The sequence below is a fragment of the Lutra lutra genome, chromosome 7 (genome assembly GCF_902655055.1).
Source record: "Lutra lutra chromosome 7, mLutLut1.2, whole genome shotgun sequence".
Lineage (NCBI taxonomy): Eukaryota > Metazoa > Chordata > Mammalia > Carnivora > Mustelidae > Lutra > Lutra lutra.
In genome coordinates, this window is record NC_062284.1 from 5,008,161 (window position 1) to 5,029,770 (window position 21,610).

General features: G+C 39.3%; 1 protein-coding gene across 3 annotated transcripts in view; it reads left to right on the forward strand.

Annotated features, from left to right (window-relative positions):
- The window catches only part of BLM (BLM RecQ like helicase), a 91,229-nt gene that overhangs the window by 7,405 nt on the left and 62,214 nt on the right, over positions 1-21,610 (forward strand). For all 3 annotated transcript variants that reach the window (XM_047735604.1, XM_047735606.1, XM_047735607.1), the window contains one exon: positions 21,354-21,455. In XM_047735604.1, coding sequence (XP_047591560.1) covers positions 21,358-21,455 — 98 coding nt within the window. In that variant the 5' untranslated portion in view covers positions 21,354-21,357. Of the gene's footprint in view, positions 1-21,353; positions 21,456-21,610 lie in introns of those variants that run through there.

Consider the following 21,610-nt stretch of genomic DNA (forward strand, 5'->3'; position numbering starts at 1 on the left):
CTGAGCAGAGAGCCCGATGTGGGACTAGATCCCAGGACCCTGAGATCATGACCTGAGCTGAAGGCAGCGGCCCAACCCACTGAGCCACCCAGGCGCCCCTGTTGTTTTTTTTTTTAAGGTTTTATTTATTTGAGAGAGAGAACATGCACACAGATGGAGAGTGAGAGGGAGAAGTAGACTCCCTGCTGAGTAGGGAAGCCAATGTGGGGCTTGATCCTGGGCCTCCAGGATCATGACCTGAGCCAAAGGCAGACACTTAACCAACAGAGCCCCCTGGCGCCCCTTCTGTTTCTTTTTGAGTGACTTTTGATAACTTAATTTTTATAAAAAAGTTTATTGGCACAATGTTCAGGATCTATTATGATATTTTAATGTAAATGGTATATGTAATTAAGTCTCTTCTTTCAGTCCTGTTACCGATTTGTGTCTTTTCTCTTGTTTTTGGTAAATCTTTTCACAAAACAAACTTTTTGCTTATTGAGCCTCTCTAGCATTTGTTTATTATTTTTAGTTGTTTATAATTTTCTCCTTTCTATTCTCATTAGGCTTAGTTTGTTTTCCATTTTGTAACTAAATTGGATAGATGCTTTCTGTTCACTAACTTTCTGCCTCCTTTTCTGACAGTATGGCTCTACATTTCCTGGTCACTGCCTCTTTAGTTGCATTTCATATTTTTATATATGGACTTTTGTTATTTTTCAGTTCCAAATATATCTAGTTCTCATTGTGATATCTTATTTGATGTACAGTTTATTTATATTTATTTTTAAACATGGAGATTTCCTGTATTTTTTTTTCTTTTACTTTGAAAAATTAAAAATCTTTGGAAAAGTTGCAGGATTAGTACCATAATGCTCTTTTTTTTTTTTTTTAAAGATTTTATTTATTTATTTGACAGACAGAGATTACAAGTAGGCAGAGAGGCAGTCAGAGAGAGGAGGAAGCAGGCTTCCTGCAGAGCAGAGAGCCCGATGCGGGGCTCGATCCCAGGACCCTGGGATCATGACCTGAGCTGAAGGCAGAGGCTTTAACCCACTGAGCCACCCAGGTGCCCTAATGCTCTTTTTTTTTTAAGATTTTATTTACTTAATTGACAGAGAGAGATCACAGTAGGCAGAGAGGCAGGCAGAGAGAGGGGGGGAATCAGGCTCCCTGCTGAGCAGAGAGCCCGATGTGGGGCTCCATCCCAGGACCCTGGGATCATGACCTGAGCCAAAGGCAGAAGCTTAACCCACTGAGCCACCCAGGCGCCCCCCTCTTTTTTAAAAGATTATTTATTTATTTATTCGAAGAGAGGAATGGGGGTGGGGGCAAGGGAAGGACCATGGAGAGAGAGACAGGCAGACTCCAAACTGAACGCAGGGCCCAAGCCCGGGCTCAGTTTCAGAACCGTGAGATCATGACCTGAGCCAAAAGCAAGAGTTGGACGCTTAACCAACTGAGGCACCCAAGTCTCGCATGATCTAAAATGATCTTTTTTTTTTTAGTATCTTATTTATTTATTTGTCAGAGAGAAGGAGAGAGAGCGAGAGCACACAAGCAGGCAGAGAGGCAGGCAGAGGCAGAGAGAGAAGCAGGCTCCCTGCCGAGCAAGGAGAACCCATGCGGACTCTATCCCAGGACCCTGGGATCACGACCCAAGCTGAAGGCAGCCGCTTAACCCACTGAGCCACCCAGGCGTCCCTTCATGGTCTATCTTCTTAAGTATACATTTGCATTCATAAAAATAGTTCATATGTTAGGTTGCAAAGAAAAGATTGGTAATTTCTCTAAAGTAGAAATATTAGAAACAGTCCTTATCACTATACAGCAAAACTAGAAATTTAAAATGAAATTTTAAAAAAACAAAAGACTGGTCTATATGGAAAATGAAACCCTCAATTAAAAGAACTCTTGGATGCAGGGGAACTGCAAATTGAAATAAAAGATTCCTGAAAATTAATTAAATGAAAACACAATATTAGATTCTGTAAGATACATATAAAGTAGTGGTTGGGGGGGGGTTATTGTCTTACAATTCACGAAGGGAAATAAATGAAATAAATTCCAAACTTAGAAAATTAGAAAAAGAACAAAGTAAAACAAAAGAAAGCACAAGAGAATAAAAAGCAATAAAGATAAAAGCAGAGGTTAATGAGATGGAGAACAGAGAAACATCTGATTGAGAAATCACAATCTTAGATCTCAAACCATTTAACAAACCAGATAAGCTAATTGCTAAGTTAAGAGCATTAGGAGAAATCACAAATACAAAATAACAAGTGGAAAAAAATGTTAATAATATTAATTTGCATACTTCTGTGTTAAATGGTTTTGAAAATTCAAATGAAATGGAAAATTATTTAGGAAAATACAATTTACCAAAATTGACGCCAGCAAAGATTGGAAGTTAAATCACTCAATTTTCATAGAATAAGGTTATGAAAGAACTGTCCCATTGAACACACACCAAAAAAAACCACCAGATCTAAATGGTTTCACAGAGAAATTTTATTGAAAATTTTTTGAGTCCACATAATCCCAGTGCTAAGTACATTGTTTCAGAGCATAGGAAATGAAAGAAAACTTCCAAATTCTTTATTAGTTAACTTTTTATTCTTACACTTATTGGTTTAGTCATCTGTCTTTAGTTGTTGAAGGGCTAAAGTGAAATAAAATTTCCCCCAAACTTTTCAGTCTTCTAGATATCTTTGGGTTTTATGTTTTTAAAAGCAGCTTTATTGATCTACAGTAAATTGTGTATGTGTAGAATGTACAGTTTTTTGCAGGGGTGGGGTGGAGGGAGAGGGAGAGAATCCCAGGCTGACTCTGCGCTAATCATGGACCCCAACGTGGGGCTCAATCCCATGACCCAGCAGTCATGAACTGAGCCGAAGTTGGGATTCAGTTGCTCATCCAGCTGAGCCATGCAGGTGTCCCTGTGAAGTGTACAACTGGATTAGTTTTGATAGGAGATATCATCACTATATTCGGGTTCATTAACCTATTCATCTTTCCCAAAAGTTTCCTCATGCCCATTTGTATTGCCTCCTTCCTGCTCCCCTTCCCCTAGTCCAGAATGAAGAACTCTTACAGTTTCTTAAAACAAACAAATAAAAACCCGGTTAAAAGTGGGCAGAGGAACAGCAAAGGAAGCAGTTAACAAAACCAAAAGACAACTGACAGAATGGGAGAAGATATTTGCAAATGACATATCAGATAAAGGGCTAGTATCCAAAATCTATAAAGAGCTTAGCAAACTCAACACCCAAAGAATAAAGAATCCAATCAAGAAATGGGCAGAGGATGTGAACAGACATTTCTGCAAAGAAGACATCCAGATGGCCAACAGACACATGAAAAAGTGCTCCACATCACTTGGCATCAGGGAAATACAAATCAAAACCACAGTGAGATACTACCTCACACCAGTCAGAATGGCTAAAATTAACAAGTCAGGAAATGACAGATGCTGGCAAGGATGTGGAGAAAGGGGAACCCTCCTACACTGTTGGTGGGAATGCAGGCTGGTGCAACCGCTCTGGAAAACATCATGGAGCTTCCTCAAAAAGTTGAAAATAGAGCTACCTTACGACCCCAGCAATTGCACTATTGGGTATTTACCCTAAAGATACAAATGTAGTGATCCAAAGGGGCACGTGCACCTGAATGTTTATAGCAGCAATGTCCACAATAGCCAAACTAGGGAAAGAACCTAATGTCCATCAACAGATGAATGGATAAAGAAGAAGTGGTATATATATATACAATGGAATACTATGCAGCCATCAAAAAAATGAAATCTTGCCATTTGCGATGACGTGAATGGAACTAGAGGGTATTATGCTTAGTGAAATAAGTCAGTCAGAGAAAGACAACTATTCTATGATCTCCCTGACATGAGGAAGTAGAGATGCAATATGGGGGGTTTAGGGGGTAGGAAAAGAATAAATGAAACAAGATGAGATCGGGAGAGAGACAAACCATAAGAGACGCTGAATGTCACAAAACAAACTGAGGGTGGCAGGGGGGAGGGGGGTATGGAGAGGGTGGAGGGTTATGGACATTGGGGGAGGGTGTGTGATATGGTGAGTGCTGTGAAGTGTGTAAACCTGGCAATTCACAGACCTGTACCCCTGGGGCTAATAATACATTACATGTTTATAAAAAAATTAAAATAAAAAAATAAAATTTAAAAAAAGAAAGAAAAAGTGGGCAAAGGATTTGAGTGGACATTTTGTCAAAAAAGATACACGAGCAAAAACACATGAAAAGATGCTCGACATCACTAATTTATTAGAGAAATGCAAACTGAAAACACAAAATATCTCACACTCACTAAGATGGTTACTATAAAAAACAAAACAGAAAATAACTTGGTTGGTGAGGATGTGGAGAAATTGTGCCCTGTTGGTGGGAATGTAGAATGGTATAGCCACTGTAGAACATAGTATGGCTATTCCTCAAAAATTAAAAATAATAGAATTACTATAGGATACAGGAATTTCACTCCCGGTATAGACCCAAAAGAATTGAAATTGAAAGCAGGGTTTCAGAGATATTTGTACACACATGTTCACAGCAACATTATTCACAATAACCAAAAAGTGGAAACAACCCAAATGTCCATGGACAGAAAAATGGATAAACAAAATGTGTTCGATCCATACAATAGAATGTCACTAAGCTTTGAAAAGGAAGGAAATTCTGACACATGCTACAGCATGAATAAACCTTGAAGACAATATACTAAGTGAAATAAGCCATTCACAAAAAGACAAACATTGTATGGGTCCACTAAAGCAGTCAAATTCATAGACACAAAAAGAATGGTGATTGTTAGGGGCTGGGGATAGGGAAGTAGAGAGTTATTGTTTAACAGGTACAGTGTTTCAGTTTTGCAAGATGAGAAAGTTCTGGCAATTGGTTGCACGACAATGTGAGTATACTTTATTCCACTGAACCAATGCTTAAAAATGATTAAGATGGTAAATTTTATATTACATGTAATTTAGCACAGTTAAAAATAAAAAAGGATACAGGAGCCAGCTTTAAGGAGCTCCATTCCCACTAATCAAATATGAAAGCATTTACGCGTGGAAATAATGTCAGTAATGGATGACAACCCACCATATACATTAAGAATCCTTCCTGATAAAAAGCAAATAGGGTTGAGAAGGGAAAGTTCTTTACAGTCAAATGCCAGCTACTGAATGATGGTGCCCACTACAAAGACTGATGGATGGGGTTATGAAAACCATCATTGCACAATTCTGCTGTTTACTATCACACTATTATTTCTTCAGGCCTGAATCATCAATGGATACTAAAACAATTACTTTTTCTAATTACCTTATTATTGATATCTGGCATAATTAATTTGGTTGGAGAACATCTTGTGACTTCAATCCACTGAAATTGTTGAGACTTGCCTTATAGCCTAGTACATGGTCAGCTTCTATAGGCATCTGTTCTTGAAAAGAATGCACATTTTGGGGACGCCTGGATGGCTCAGTTGGTTAAGCAGCTGCCTTCGGCTCAGGTCATGATCCCAGCGTCCTGGGATCGAGTCCCACATCGGGCTCCTTGCTCATCAGTGGAGCCTGCTTCTCCCTCTGCCTCTGCCTGCTGTTCTGTCTGCCTGTGCTTGCTCTCTCTCCCTCTCTCTCTCTGACAAATAAATGGATAAAATCTTAAAAAAAAAAAAAAAGAATATGTAACTTTTAAAAAAAAAGAATGCACATTTTGTAGTTGTAAAGGTTGTGTTATTCAGATCTGGGTGGTTACTGATTGTTTAGTTACTTATTCTGTCAATTACTGAGCTAATTTTAAATCTATAATTATAGTCTTTTTCTTATAATTTTATCAGTTGTGTTTCATGTATTTTGCAGATACTTCATGGGCCGTACAGATCTAAAGTTTTATATCTTTCTAGTGAATTGAATTTTTTTTTTTTAAGATTTTATTTATTTGACAGAGAGAGAGACAGAGAGGGAACAGAAGCAGGGAGTGGGGGGAGGGCAGGAGAAGGGAGAGGGAGAAGCAGGCTTCCTGCTGAGCAGGAAGCCTAATGCGGGGCTCTATCCCAGGACCCTGAGATCATGACCTGACCCGAAGGCAGACGCTTAATGACTGAGCCACCCAGGTGCCCCAGAATTTATCATTCTACTATAACCCTCTTCATCTCTAGTAAGGCTTTCTGTCTTAAGAAACTATTTTGTCTGGTATTAATATAGCAGTCTCAGCTTGCTCCTGGTGAGTTTTTACATATCTTTTTTCATCTTACTTTCAGCCTTTCTGTACACCTAGTGTTTCAGACATGTCTCTGACAAACAGCAGATACAGTAGTTAGATTTCATTGTTTAAGTTCAGATTGATAATCTTCAGCCAGAGTGGTCAATTTATATTTATTGTAACTAACAAATATTTGGATTTAAATCTACTACCAACTTATTTTGTACTTTGTATTACATTTTCCCTTTTCTCTCCTTTCTTATAGCTTTTCTTAAAGGTTTATTTGAGAGGGAGAAAGCATGCGGGGTGGGGGGGCGGGCAAGGGAGAGGAAGAGAATCCCAAGTAGACTCCCTGCTGAGCATGGAGTCTAAGGCGGGGCTGCCCTGAGATCATGACCTGAGCTGAAATCAAGAGTTTTAAGTCATTCTATTTTTATTCTTCAGTGGTTACCTAGACAGTGCAGCATGCACATTTGTCTTCTCAAAGTGTAAAGCTAAACAACACCATACACCCCTTACAACACAGAGGCCTTGGAGCACATTAACTCTCTTTACCTCACTTATGTGTCATTATTGATGGATATTTTAACGATTTATTTCAGCCCTGCAAGACATTATTGTTGCTTTGCACAGTCAAGGCTTCCATGGATTTAGCCACATATTTACCATGGTCTTGACTTCCTTCCTTGATATCATCTATCAATTATCTAGATGATAGTTCCAGTTATCATCTAGAACTTCCAGATAGGCTCACTTTTCTACTACCTGAAGTACCTTCTTCGGAATCTCATTTAATGAGAGTGGCTGGTGGAAACCTATTGGTTCTGATGATCTGAAAGTGTTTTTATTTTACCTTGTGTTTCTTTTATGACAACTTTGAGGTATAATTCACAAAACGTAAAATTCACCCATTTAAAGAATACAACTCAGTGGCTCTTACTATATTCATAGACTTGTGTAGCCATTGTCACAGCTGATTTCAGAATATTTTCCTCAACCCAAAGAGAACCTCCACACCCCTTGCTGTCACCCCCCAATCTGATCATCATCCCCATCCCCAGGCAAGCACTAACCTACTTTCTTTATACAGCTTTGCTTATTCTGTACATTTCATATAATTGGAATCATACCATATGCCTTTTTTTGTGACTGGTTTCTTATCCCTTAGCATAGTATTTCAAGGTTCATCATTATTGAAGCATGGGTCAGTACTGTGTTCCTTTGTATGACCAAATAATATTTCATCACAGGGACACACATGTTTTATTTTTCCATTTGTCAGTGGATGGCCATTTGGGTTGTTTCTACTTTCTGGCTATTGCGAATAATGCCTCTGTGAACATTCAGGTACAAGTATTTGTTTGAATCTATGTTTTCCATCCTTTTGAGTATATATCTAGGAGTGAAATCGCTCTGTTTAGGCTTTTGAAATACTGCCAGACTTTTCCAACACAGCTGCACCATTTTGTACTCTCAATAGCAGTGTATGAGTGTTCCGATTTCTCTGCATCCTCAACACTTATTATCCACTGCTTTTGTTATAGTCAGTTTAAAAGTAACAGCTTTACTGAGATGTAATTCACATATCACAAAATTCATCCTTTTAAAGAATACAATTCAGTCTCAGTTTTTGAGGGACATTTTTGCTGGGAAAAGAGTTCTAGGTTATTTTCTATGAGCACATGGAAAATACCATTCTGCTGCCTCCTGATTTTCATTTGTGCTGAAGAGATCAATTTTCTGTTCAAATGTTGTACAATGATATAATGTGATGTGGATTTCTTTTTTATCTGTCCTGCTCAGAATTTGTCTGCATTCTTGAATCTGAAGATTCTTGTCTTTGATTCTGGAAACTTCCCAGCTGTTACCTTTTGAAGTATTAGTTCTGCCCCAGTTTCTCCTCTTTCTGGGACTAGATTTCTGTTTAATTTCTATAATAGTTTCTGACTGTATCTTCCATGTCTTCTAACTTCTCATATTTTCTACCTGTTTATCTCTCTGCGTATGCATTTGTTAAGTCAGAAACCATGAAGGATCTTAGATTTTGTCCTTCTTTTAAACTAGGAAGTTAGCCTGTCACAGGTTTTTATACACACATACGTGCACATTTGCATAGGTACTGTCGAGACCCAAGACCCCTGGATCAGAGATAAAGACAAGTTATTGTAGCAAACACAGCCAGCAATATCTTGCATCAGTTCCCCCTGCCCTAATTCCCACAGGGTGAGGTGATAAGGGCAAGGTGATACTGTTCGTATATACAAGTTAGTGCATCACAGAAAAGGAACTCCAAAATTCAGAGACTCTGAACAGTTAAGGAAGGGTTGCTGACACACTGCACGTCCTTCCCTCCAGAGAGATTACTCGTTACCCTAGGATGTAGGCAAATCTGCCCTGGGTGAGATGGAGAAGGTGCCTTAAGGTTTGTGACCCTGAAATGTAAGGAAATGTCTCCAGGGACTTTGTCTTTACTACTGTGGGTTGTTTCTGGGGAGGTGTGACTCCAGCTCTCTCTGGAGGGACACACTATGTCTAGCTGCCAAAGATTTTTTTTTTTTTAAGATTTTATTTATTTATTTGACAGAGAGAGAGATCACAAGTAGGCAGAGAGGCAGGCAGAGAGAGGAGGAAGCAGGCTCCCTGCTGAGCTGAGAGCCCGATGCGGGGCTCGATCCCAGGACCCTGAGATCATGACCTGAGCTGAAGGCAGAGGCTTAACCCACTGAGCCACCCAGGTGCCCCTAGCTGCCAAAGATTTAACATGTCCTTTGCTCAGTAGGCTTGGACCATGTAGGAATGTGAGAAATCCCTGGAAACTGATCCTGGACACTTTCTTGTGATTTTCCCTCCCATTTACTAATTATCTCTTTAGTTGTGTGTAATGTACTGGTAAATCCATTCATTTAATTCTTAATTTTGGTTATTGTATTTCTCATTTTTAGAAGTTCTCTTGGCAAGATCATTTTTATAGTTTTCTGTTTACTGCAGATACTTCCAAACTCATTTTTTATTTTTCTAAACATAATAAGGGCAATTGCTTTACACTTTCATGCCTAATACTGCTGAACTGTTTTTCTATTACAACTAGTTCTCATTTCTGGTGCCCTGTTTCCTTGTGTGCTTGGCTATTTTTGTCTGTGTTTGCTACGCATTGTCTTGAAGAATTATTTATGGGAATTATTTAAGCCCTAAGATAAAGGTATATTTCTCCAGGGATGTTTTTGCATTTGCTTCTGCCAGGTGTTCTGGAGTTAGGATCACTTTAATCTAAATTCATGACTTGAAGTTTTAAGAAATTATTCAAGTGTAAAAATTGATTCGAAAATATTTTTGGGCTTGTGGTCTCAGGGTCTGTCCCACTTAGTCCCTCAGCAGCTGTTCCCTTCTCTTCGCTTATAGACACCAAGGGATAGAAATAGAGTTTAATTTTGGTTTACGTTTTCCCAAATCGTATAGCCATTGCAGGTGCTGGTTTTATAGGGGAACATTTCCCACTCTGGTTAGGCCTTAACTCTCATTCTGTCCATCTTTTCCCTCCAAGGCTATCAAAATTGATGTCCATATTCTCAGGATGAGACATCTGTCTTAGGACAAAAGCAATTTCAGAGCTTTCCATGACTCTCTGGTTGCCCACTTTTGTTTAGATTTTGGCCTGATAATTTTTTTAACTTCTTGTCATAGATTTGATGTATTTAATTATTCCTTTTTTTACCCAACACCAATCTAGAGCAACTGTCAACAAACCTTTTCTATAAAGGGCCAGATAGTAAATATTTTAGGCTTTGCAGGCCAGATAGTCTCTGTCACAACTACCCAACTATGGTGTTAAAGCTGTCATAGGTAGTATGGAAACAAACAAGTATGATCGCGTGTCAGTAAAACGTTGCTTACAGAAATTGGCTGCAGGCCAGGTTTGGCCAGTGAGTTGTAGTTTGCCAGCTCCTGAACTAGAGTATATTGCTTGCTGAATACTCCAATAACGCTTGTTAAATACTCATTATTTCCCCATTTTGTTATGTTTCTCTCACCACACGTTAAACATTATGTTTTAGAGACTAGGGTTTTTCTTTTTCTTTTTCTTTTTTTCCTTAAGATTTTATTTACTTGGGGCGCCTGGGTGGCTAAGTGGGTTAAGCCGCTGCCTTCGGCTCAGGTCATGATCTCAGGGTCCTGGGATCGAGTCCCGCATCGGGCTCTCTGCTCAGCAGGGAGCCTGCTTCCCTTCCTCTCTCTCTGCCTGCCTCTCTGCCTACTTGTGATCTCTGTCTGTCAAATAAATAAATAAAATCTTAAAAAAAAAAAAAAGATTTTATTTACTTGAGAGAGAGAGTGAGCATGAGAGGGGAGAGTGTCATAGGGAGAAGCAGACTCCCTACTGAGCAAGGAGCTGGATGTGGGGCTTGATCCTGGGACTCCAGGTTCATAACCTGAATGAAGCCAGTCACCTAACCAACTAGGCACCCCTAGGTTATTCTTTTTTAAGATGTGTACCATGCCATTTAAATTCCTGTTATAGTTAACATAATTGTATTTCCCCAATGTTATTTCATATTCTTGTCTTATGCTTTTGTCAAATGAACTTTAGAAGCATTTTTATTGAGTTTTATGAAGTATTCTTGTGGTGTTTTCATTGAAATTTTGTTAAACTCATGAATTAACTTATCAAAAACTATTATCTTAATGATATTTAAACCTTTCATTGAAGAATATGAAACTTTTGTCTATGAAATATTTTTTCAAAATTTTCTTTATTTCTCCCAGTGATATTTGGTCATTTTCTTTATATCATGAAGATATATGTCTTTTGTTAGGTTAATTGGTAGTTTAGTACTTTTCGTTGCTATTGTTAACTGAATGCTTTTTAAAAATTGTATTTTCTAGTTAGTTATTACCACTACACGAGAATGCACTTGACTTCTGTGGATTTCTACTTGTCTTTTATTTAACCACTTCGCTGAAGTTTTAATTATGTATTGTTATGACTGATTTTCTTTGCATTGTGTTAGTATATAATCATATTGTCTGCATGTAATGATACTCTCATCTCTTCTAGAATTTTCTTTTTTGAATATTTTCGCATTGGCAAAATGTCCTGTATGAGAGAGAAAATAAGAGAACGGCCTTGTCTTTTGTCCCTGTGTTTAATGGATTCACTCCTATTGTAAAATATAAGTATGGGCCTTAATTTTAACTTCTAATTCTGTGGTTTAGTCTACCTATTAGAAATGGTTTGAGTTTTATCAGATGGCTTTTCAAAAATGCATTGGTAATATGTACTCTATAATTCTATATATATGGATGAAGAAGTTCAAGAAGAGGCAAAACTAATCATTGGTAATAGAGTAAGAAAGTGGTTAATCTGGAATAAATTAACTGGGAAAGGGGACAAGAAGGCATATCGCAGTGTTAGAAATGTTCTATACTATGTTTTGAATGTCATTTATATAGTTGAGTATGTAAGTAAAACTATATTGAGACGTACATTTAAGATCAGTGTACTTTACTGCATGTATGTTTGACCCCGGTAGAAATGTATTTTTTAAAGTCTATTGATCTGATCATACTGATTTTTATTAAGATGACATATCATATTAATGATTTTACTTAATGTTAAACCAGCTTTACATTTCTGGGATAAGGCATAGTTGATCACAGTTAAAGGTCTTTTGAGGGATGCCTGGGAGCTACAGTTGATTAAGTGCCTCTTAGTTTCGGCTCGGGTCATGATCTCAGGGTTGTGAGATTGAGCCGTGCATTGGGCTCCATGCTCCGAGCCAAGTTGGCTTGAATTTCTCTCTCCCCCTCTCTCTGCTCCACCCCCCCCACCCTGTGCACATATGTACACTCTCTCTCATTCTCTCTCTCTCTCTCTCAAGTAAATAAATCTTTAAAATAATTAAGTCCTTTTGAGCCATCCTTTCTATATTCTTTAAAATTGATTTTATCCTTTCATTTAATAAGTTTTAGCTAAGTACTAGGTATTTAGAGATGCTGTGGGTTATGAAATCAATAAGGGCCCAATCTTTGCATTGTACTTATAATCTAGTAGAAGAAATAACCAATCAAATAATTCTTTAAATGTACGTAGAGTTACAACTATAAGAACTGCAGTTCCTGTAACTGCAGTACGTTGTAACTCTATGTAGTTCCTTAAAGAAGTAATGATTCACTTGACATGTTGAAGGATGAGTAGGAGTAAACTGTGTCAAGAGGGTCTGATAGAAGGCTCCTGTTTCAAGAAGGAGCATGTAATCAACTACGTCATATACTTAGAGGTTAGGAAAGAGAAGGTTCGAAAAAAACTGTTGGATTAAGTAACATAGAGATCATCGGTGGCCCTATTAAGGGTTTTAGCATTGTGGTCAGGGTAGAAGCCAGATTTATATGAGGAAAAGAGTGGTTGAGAGTGAGAAAATGGAGAATGAAGGTGAGTGGTGAGTGAAGGGCTCATTCGGTCAAGCGTCCAACTCTTGATTTCAGCTCACATCATGATCTCAGGGTTTTGGGGTTGAGCACCATGTTGGGCTCCACGCTTAGCCAGGAGTCTGCTTGTCCCTCTCTCTCTGCTCCTCCCTTGTGTGAGCTTTCGCTCTCAAATAAATAAATAAATAAATAAATAAATAAAATAATTAAAAAGAAAAAAGTTTGGCTCTATAGGAAAGGAGATACAGAGTTCTATAAGCATCGTGTTTTGGAGTTTTCTTTCCTGAAAGGGAGAGGCTCTCACATGTTTTGAAGGTAAAGGGATGCCAGTTGAGAAGGATGAACTAATTATACAGGAAGGAGAAAAACAAGTAATAAACAGAATAAGGTTTTGGGGAAGATGGAGGATGTGTAGGGGACCTGAGGGTTCAGGTAGAGAACTTGACCTTGTCAAAGAGAGTAGGCTGGATCCACATAAAGGGGGAGCTTGCATGTTTGGCAGCAGAAAGGTGAGGAAGTTTCCTGTGGTCTTTTCTCTGTTCTCTGTCATGTTGAAAGGAAGTCATCTGCTGAGAGAGAGGAGTAAGAAGTTTGAGGACAAGTAAGGTGAGAGTAGATTGGCCAGAGAACTGTACTTTTTTTGCCCGCAGAGCTGCAGGCCCATTTGAGGTTGGTGAGCATGAATTTAAGTTTCTTACTTGGTTCTTACGATGTTTTAGGGTCTTTAGGGTCAAGACCTTGCTCGTGTTTTAGAATGAATTTGGTGCTCTTTAGAGAAACTTTATAGTTCTTTTTGGTTTTGACTGTTCATTTTGGTTTCCTATTATATCAGTATTGATGACATCTCTATTTTAATGAAAAGTCCATTTAATTTAGATTTTTCATATCAACTCTCATACTTTGGTACTTAGTGTTTGTTTCCCTTTATGTTTTATTTCTTTTTTTATATTTTACTTTGTCCTTTCATATTTTGTTTTACTTATTTGTCCCTTTATTGTGCTCTAGAAACAATTTGTCCCTTTATTGTGCTCTAGAAACAACTTCTTGGCTGTGTCAGTTCCCCTAATTTTTCTTTATTGGCTTTCATTTCATCCATTTTTTTTAGGGGTGCGTGGGTGGCTCAGGTAGTTAAGCATCTGCCTTTGGCTCAGGTCATGATCCCAGGATCATGGGATTGAGCCCCACGTCAGTCTCCCTGCTCAGTGGACAGCCTGCTTCTCCCTCTCCCTCTGCTGCTCCCCCTGCTTGTGCTCTCTCTCTCTCTCTCTCAGATAAATAAATAAAATCTTTTAAAAATTTTTGTTTGAATTCTTATTCTGTGCTTTTTCTAAGATTAGTGTATAATTAGTTCCTTGTTTTCCTCTCCTTCAGTCATATTCAGATAAAGGAGATTCTTAGCAAGGGCTATGCGCTTCTGGTGGGACTCAGAACCACCTGAAACTTTTTACAAAATTGCGTTCATTTTTCTGGACAGAGGGTCCATTACTTCCAGCAGATTGTTATCAGAATCTATGACCTAAAATGCTAAAAACTAAAAACCACTGCCAACTAAGAGTTCAGTATATAGTGTTTTAATTTTCACTGTTTAAAAATAGTATCATTCTAGGGGCGCCTGGGTGGCTCAGTGGGTTAAAGCCTCTGCCTTCGGCTCAGGTCATGATCCCAGGGTCCTGGGATCGAGCCCCGCATTGGGCTCTCTGCTCAGCGGGGAGCCTGCTTCCCCTTCTCTCTCTCTCTCTGCCTGCCTCTCTGCCTACTTGTGATCTCTGTCTGTCAAATAAATAAATAAAATCTTTAAAAAAAATAGTATCATTCTATAATACTGAGATTTTTCTTCAGTTCCAGTTGTTTTATTTAGACCATAATTTAAACTTTCTAAATTTTACTTTTATTTTCCTTATTAATTTGTGTTTTTTTTAAATTTTTTAAAAAATATTTTATTTATTTATTTGATAGAGACACAACGAGAGAGGGAACACAAGCAGGGGGAGTGGGAGGGGGAGAAGCAGGCTTTCTGCCGAGCCTGGAGCCTGTTGTGGGGCTCAATCCCAGGACTCTGGGATCATGACCTGAGCCCAAGGCAGATGCTTAACAACTGAGCCACCCCAGTGCCCCTGTTCATTTGTTTTTATTAACTTGTGCCTCCAAATTGAAACTATGTAATCTCTACTTTTTTATGTGTATTGTTTCTTTGACAGCTTTTTAAATTGCTAATCAACATTTTTTAAAGGATTATATTCTCTACTTCTCATTTTATTCCTGCCAGTTACCATTTAGTTCTGGAATCATAGAAGACTAATTTTAGAAGGAAACACAGATACTGTCCAACCCAACCTCCTTATTTTACAAATGAGGATGTTCCTCCAAGCCACACGGTGAATTTGTGGCAGAATTGACCAAAGAAGCTGGGTTCTTAGTACATTTCTCATTTCCACTGGTCTTTGTGTTTTGTAGTAAAGTGATGCTGATTTCCTCACAATTCTGTTTCTTTCCATTATTTCTCCTTGCATTTTTAACAGTTTTAGCTTTATTCACTTTCTTGCTGTGTTATTTGGGTCATAGAGATTGAGTATAGTTTGGGCTTTTTAATCATTCTGCAATGACTATTTATTCCCTTTGCCTTGGAGTCTTTGATATAATGTGTAGGTTCTTTTTATAGCTCTTATCCATTGTTTTAATTTTACTTATTAAATATAACTGGAAGTTAAATAAAAGTCTAAAAGATGGAGAATTAAATACATTTTTACTGTGGATATTAAAGAGAGAGATAATTAAAACCTTTGTAATAAAAATAGCGATATGGAAGATCTTTGGGAAAATGGACCTGACAACCACCTGATACCCAGTAATTAATAAATTTCCCTTTCTTGTGGGATGTAGTCGGATTCCACATTTTGACAGCTCTGCTTTTCTTAGGTAACTAACACAGATATGCCTCTTCCCAGAAGATAAACTATGTATGACAATAAATGAAGAAAACATATATTTATGAAATCCTATTCAAAAGTCTCTCTTCGTCTAGAAATTGTGTTTGCTTGATGTTTGTTTAGAGAGAGTGTTGCTTATCCTTGGTGTGCGTGGAGGTGAAGTTGAGGTTTGTAAGGTTATGATTGGCCCTCACTTTCACCCCAGGAAAGGTAGTTCCTCCCTTTGAACAGTAACCAAGTGGAGCCCACCCCTGAAACCTACACGTCCAGCACAAAACTGGAAACAGAGCAAGACATACCTGAATGTTAGTTGGCCCTGAGTTTCTTTTTTTTTTTTTTTTTTTTTTTTAAGATTTTATTTATTTGACAGACAGAGATCACAAGTAGGTAGAGTGGCAGGCAGATAGATAGAAGACAGGAAGAGAGAACATACTGGAAACGTAGGGAGGCTGCTTAACTGTATTATGGTCCTTCTGTTCGAAAAAATATTATGCAGCCTTTTTTTTTTTTTTAAGATTTTATTTATTTATTTGACAGAGAGAGATCACAAGTAGGCAGAGAGGCAGGCAGAGGTGTGGGGAAGCAGGCTCCCCGCTGAGCAGAGAGCCGGATGCGGGGCTGGATCCCAGGACCCTGGGATCATGACCTGAGCCTAAGGCAGAGGCCTCAACCCACTGAGCCACCCAGGCGCCCCCCTGAGTTTCTTAAGAGCAGTCTTTTTGGCCAGTCTCTCCCTGTGTCCTGAGGTAGCCATCCTAAGAGAACAAAAAGAAAAGAAAAGCTTGACCTAGAGAGAAGGTAATACTGATTGTGATAGATCCCAGAATAGTAATTTTAGTCTCATTTATTTGAAAGAAAAGGAATTCTGCCTTTAAAAAAAGGCGGAGGGGGGCGCCTGGGTGGCCTGTAGTGAATCTTGTAGGTAAAATACACATGTACTTTTTTTCTAAAGAGAGGTGGGTGGTAAGGGCAGAGGGAGAGAGAGAATCCCAAGCAGGTTCCATGCCCAGTGCAAAGCCCCATGTGGGGCTGTCTCACGACACCGAGATCACGACCTGAGCCAAAATCAAGTCAGATGCCTAACCGACTGAGCCCCCCAGGCGCCCCCAAGCATAACTTTGATAGCACACATGAAATTGACCTCAGTAGTCTCATTCTCAGCAGACTGACTCGGGCCACACAACGTGGCTTTTATTGTTCTGGATGTTAGCACATGTTCTCTTACCACAGTAACTACATGATCATCTGAAGACATGAATTAGACATTCATGGCATCAGGGCCTTCATAGCCATCATAGGTGTTCTCTTCTCCACCCCTTACATTCTTAAGAAATTCTGCTTCACCGGCACAAGAGCTTTTGCAGTTTCCTGGCAAAGCAGGAACACAGAGTCTGCAAGCCACTGCTTGTGTCTGCCTAAATTTGTGTTTTTAAAGTCATTGTTGCTATTTGAACATTTCTCTTTTTTTGAAGATTTATTTTAGAGGGAAAGAATGTGCACGTGTGTGCAAGCTGGGGGAAGGGCAGAGCAAGAGAAACGGACTCCCTACTGAGCACAGAGCCCCATCAATGTGAACACTTCTTAACAGCCAGTTTGGGAAATAGGCGTGTCCTTTACCATGTTAAAACTCTGGGCACCTGCGTGGCGCAGTCAGCCGAGCATCCGACTCTTGGTTGGGGCTCAGGTCATGATCTCAGGGTTGTGAAATCGAGCACCCCATCAGGCTCCACACTCAGTGTGGAATCTGCTTGAAATTCTCTCTCCCTCTGTTCCCCACCCCCACTAACTCTCCTATTCTCTCTCTCTCTCTCTAGCAAATAAATAAATCTTAAGAAAAACAAAAAAACAAACTCCAAGAAGATACTTCCCTTCTTGTCACAAGTGAATGAGAGTTGCTTGGATCTTTTTAATTTTTCCTTTTAGGGGCGCCTGACTGGCTTAGTCAATGAAGCATGCAAGTCTTTTTTTTTTTTTTTTTTTTTTTTTTTAAGATTTTATTTGTTTATTTGACAGAGAGAGAGAGATAGAGATCACAAGTAGGTGGAGAGGCAGGCAGAGAGAGAGGGAGAAGCAGGCTCCCCACCAAGGAGAGAGCCCGACGTGGGGCTCGATCCCAGGACCCTGGGATCATGACCTGAGCCGAAGGCAGAGGCTTAACCCACTGAGCCACCCAGGCGCCCCAAGCATGCAACTCTTGATCTCAGGGTTGTGAGTTTGAGCCCCCTGTTGGGTATAGAGATTACTTAACTTTTTTTTTCCTTTTAGTTTAATGTCATTAGACTACTTCTTAGTATCACAACATGCTTGTTAAATAAAGGTCCTCCTAAACTATTTTTGTTATTCAAGATACTGTTCAGATAGGGCCCCTTTAATCATTTATTTTTTGCCATTGGTTTTTTTAATTTACAAATATTTGAACAAGTCTCTTTTACTGGGTATATGTTTTGTATTCTAGCTCTGGATTGTTCTCATCCTCTCATTCCTTCTTTTCACTGGCTTGTTCTTTCTGTGCGTGGATATGGTCTTGTGGTTTACTTTGTTCCATTCAGCAAATTTTTTCATATTTTTGAATCAGTGTTTTGCTTAATACAGTGGCTTAAGAATGATTTCCCTCCGCAAGTGAGAGAAAATTGTTGATCATTTTCCAAATTACACTTGCGATTCCTGTGGGGAGCCTAATTCAGAAGTTTTCTGGGCTCATCGTTTAGTTGCTCTTCTTTGGTATTGTGAAACTTTTCACTGGTCTCTGTGTTCAGTTTATTTTCCTTCTTTAATTTTATATCACTAATCTTTGCTGTTGTTAGTGAACAATTTTTTGTGTGTCAATTTTAATGTTTTAATGGAGTAGGCACAAAGAAGACACTTCCTTGCTTCTCAGCACTCACCCAACTTCTTAAGAGCATTCCCACTGAAGAATATTGAGTAGAAAATTGTGAACGTAATAGAAAGAAAAGAAAATTGTGTGCTTGCTGCCATGCTTTGGGATATATCTCTGGCTAGAGGATGCTGCCCTCTGGGAATAACCACAATGTTGTGTTGCTTAAAAATAGGGAAGAGTGCCCCAGGTTTCAGGCCGACTGCATGCTAACTATGAATCCATAATGTGTCACTAGAGTTATGAAGTATTTAATCAAACGTTTGTACTATTGAGATGACTAAGTACACATGTCATCATGCTGTGGAGTAATGTTGGAAATCTTAAGAGTACCATGGCTGTGGGGCGCCTCGGTGGCTCAGTGGGTTAAAGCCTCTGCCTTAGGCTCAGGTCGTGATCCCAGGGTCCTGGGATCGAGACCCGCATCGGGCTCTCTGCTCGGCAGGGAGCCTGCTTCCCTTCCTCTCTCTGCCTGCCTCTCTGCCTACTTGTGAACTCTCTCTGTCAAATAAATAAATAAAATCTTAAAAAAAGAGTACCATGGCTGCTTTTGATGCAAAAATGAATAAGACATGGAAAATTCATAGAGGGATAAGATAAAAGCTATAAAAACTTAGAAGGAATGTGGGGGAAAGTTCTGTAATGATGCCGTGGACCATTTTGTTCTGCTTAGTGTCTTAAGGATAAAGGTCTGTGTGCCTCTGCCTCTGTATCAGCTGCAAAGGTTGAAATGCTGAGACGCGGCAGTGTGACTTCACTCTTTCTCATTTCTACTGCAGAGGATTTCCACACTGGGTGGACCTTGGAGAGAGCATATTTCAACCAAAGACCAATCTTTTTAACTGGATATAAAACTGGGGGGTGCCAGGGCTTCTGGTAGGCTCAGTCAGAGCATAGGACTTGTGCGACTTTTGATCTTGGAGTTGTGAGCTCAAGGCCCACATTGGGACAAAATAGGTAGATGCCTTTGGACACGTGGAGGCTGTGGTCTTAACATATTCTTCATGAAAAAAATCAGGACTCTTTGGGGGAAATGGCTGATTCTAAGTCTGGGGCAAAAAATACACAAGATTAGCCTGGAATATCTTTTCATTCAAGAGAGCAAGGGAGGGGCACCTGGGTGGCTCAGTGGGTTAAAGCCTCTGCCTTCGGCTCAGGTCATGATCCCAGGGTTCTGGGATCGAGCCCCACATCGGGCTCTCTGCTAGGCGGGGAGCCTGCTTCCCTTCCTCTCTCTCTGCCTCTCTCTGCCTACTTGTGATCTCTCTCTCTCTGTCAAATAAATTAAAAAAAAAAAAAAAGAGAGAGAGCAAGGGAGCTCGCCAAGACTATGAAGGTTATATGTAAAAGGACTTCGGAGACTCCCACTGGCCAAACATGAAATAATTGGACAATCAACGAGGATGATAACTATTGGACTAAGATGTACCTAATATGTTTAACCTGTGAGCTTATAATACTGGGAAAAAATTTGACCATCATTGCGGGTTATTAGAAAATCAAGTCATTGATTTGAAAATTAACAAATAAAGGAAAGAATCTAACATTTATCCTGTCTTTCCTGTGTGAACTGTACCGTACTAGGTAGCAAAATAGTAGATCAGAGGAGATGTCCCTTGATAGAAATATTCCAGGTAATGAATAAAGAAGGGACAACAGGATTAAAATACATTATTTGAGGAGGTTAATTTCCAGAATGGTAAAGTGAGGACACCGGGATATATGTCCAGTGAAATTATATTGGGCAAGTTGATAAACTGTTGAGACTGTGTGACGGATATGTAGGAGTTCATTATAACCCTTCTGTCTACTTTTTTATGATTATTTTGGTCACAACTTTATTAAGATATAATTCACATTATCAGTGTGAATTATTCAGTGTTTATTAATTAGCTATTTTACTTAAAGTGTATTAACAAGGAAGAAGAGGCAGAAATCATTCCTTCTGGAGAACAGGGAACAAAATTTATATCATAATCATCTTCATCAAGCTGGACAAATGGAAATTTCTCAATTGAATACAATTCCATTTCTTCCAGATTGTTTTTACTACTATTTAAAGTAAAATAGGGATGCCTGGCTGGCTTAGAGGAGTATGACTTTGGATCTTGAGCCCCACATTGGATGTAGAGATGACTAAAATAAATAAACTTTAAAAAGTCAAGTAAAACAGCTGTTAAACAGATTATTTTAATAATCAGTGAGTAGAATATGAGTTCTGTAAAACTTTGTATTTCCATGAATATCATGTAGTGCAGTCGACCCTTCCTCTTAAGGTACATGGCATAAAAGTAGACCTCTGGTCAGGATGGAATGGGAAAGGGGATTGTAACTGCCAGCCTGAAGGAGAATTTTTGCCTGTGCATGGACTCTAGCTCTCCTGTCTTCCTTCGGCCTCAGGAACCTTCAGGGGACTGAGGCTGTGTGTTATCATGAGCGGTATCCAGCAATACCCCACTTGTCCCACCAGGGGTATGAAGGTGCTCGGGGAAGGTCCTCTTTCTGCTCATCTCTTCTTGGGGTTTTCCGTGTGCTTTCCTCGTTCACTCCCACTTCACCCCCATCCAGCTTCCATTTATTCTTCAAGCCCAAGCCCTATCCTGTTTTTCTCCAGATCCTTCACAAATAATCTCTTGTCTGATATCTTTTGTGCTTATTTTAGCATTGAGGGAAACCAGGTCATTTTGCGGTTTAACTGAGCCTTCAAGTGAGTTAAAGGTTATATAGTTCAAATACCACCACTTGTGAAAAAATGTCAGAGCAATTTATTGACCAAAAAAACCCCTAACTGAGCACAGTTGGAACAGTGCTCCACGCCCCACCCTCCCCCCAAAGGAGGGATTAATTAATCCAAAGTACATTGATTAATCCAAAGTATATAACTCCACTGATAAGTTCTTTTCCTCACTGTTTAGGATCATGGCTGCTGTTCCCCAGAATAATCTACAGGAGCAACTGGAACGCCATTCAGCCAGAAAACTTAGTAATAAGTTAAGCCCTTCAAAACCGAAACCTTCGTAAGTATTTTGGCTCCCATACAGGCACTGACCCACAGTATCATACAAATGAAATACCTTCCCTTTCAACCCTTTTACTGTGCAGATGAGGAAATGAAGCTGAGGGGTCAGTGATCTTCCCACTTTGCAAATTACCAGTTGCACATGCATTAGGA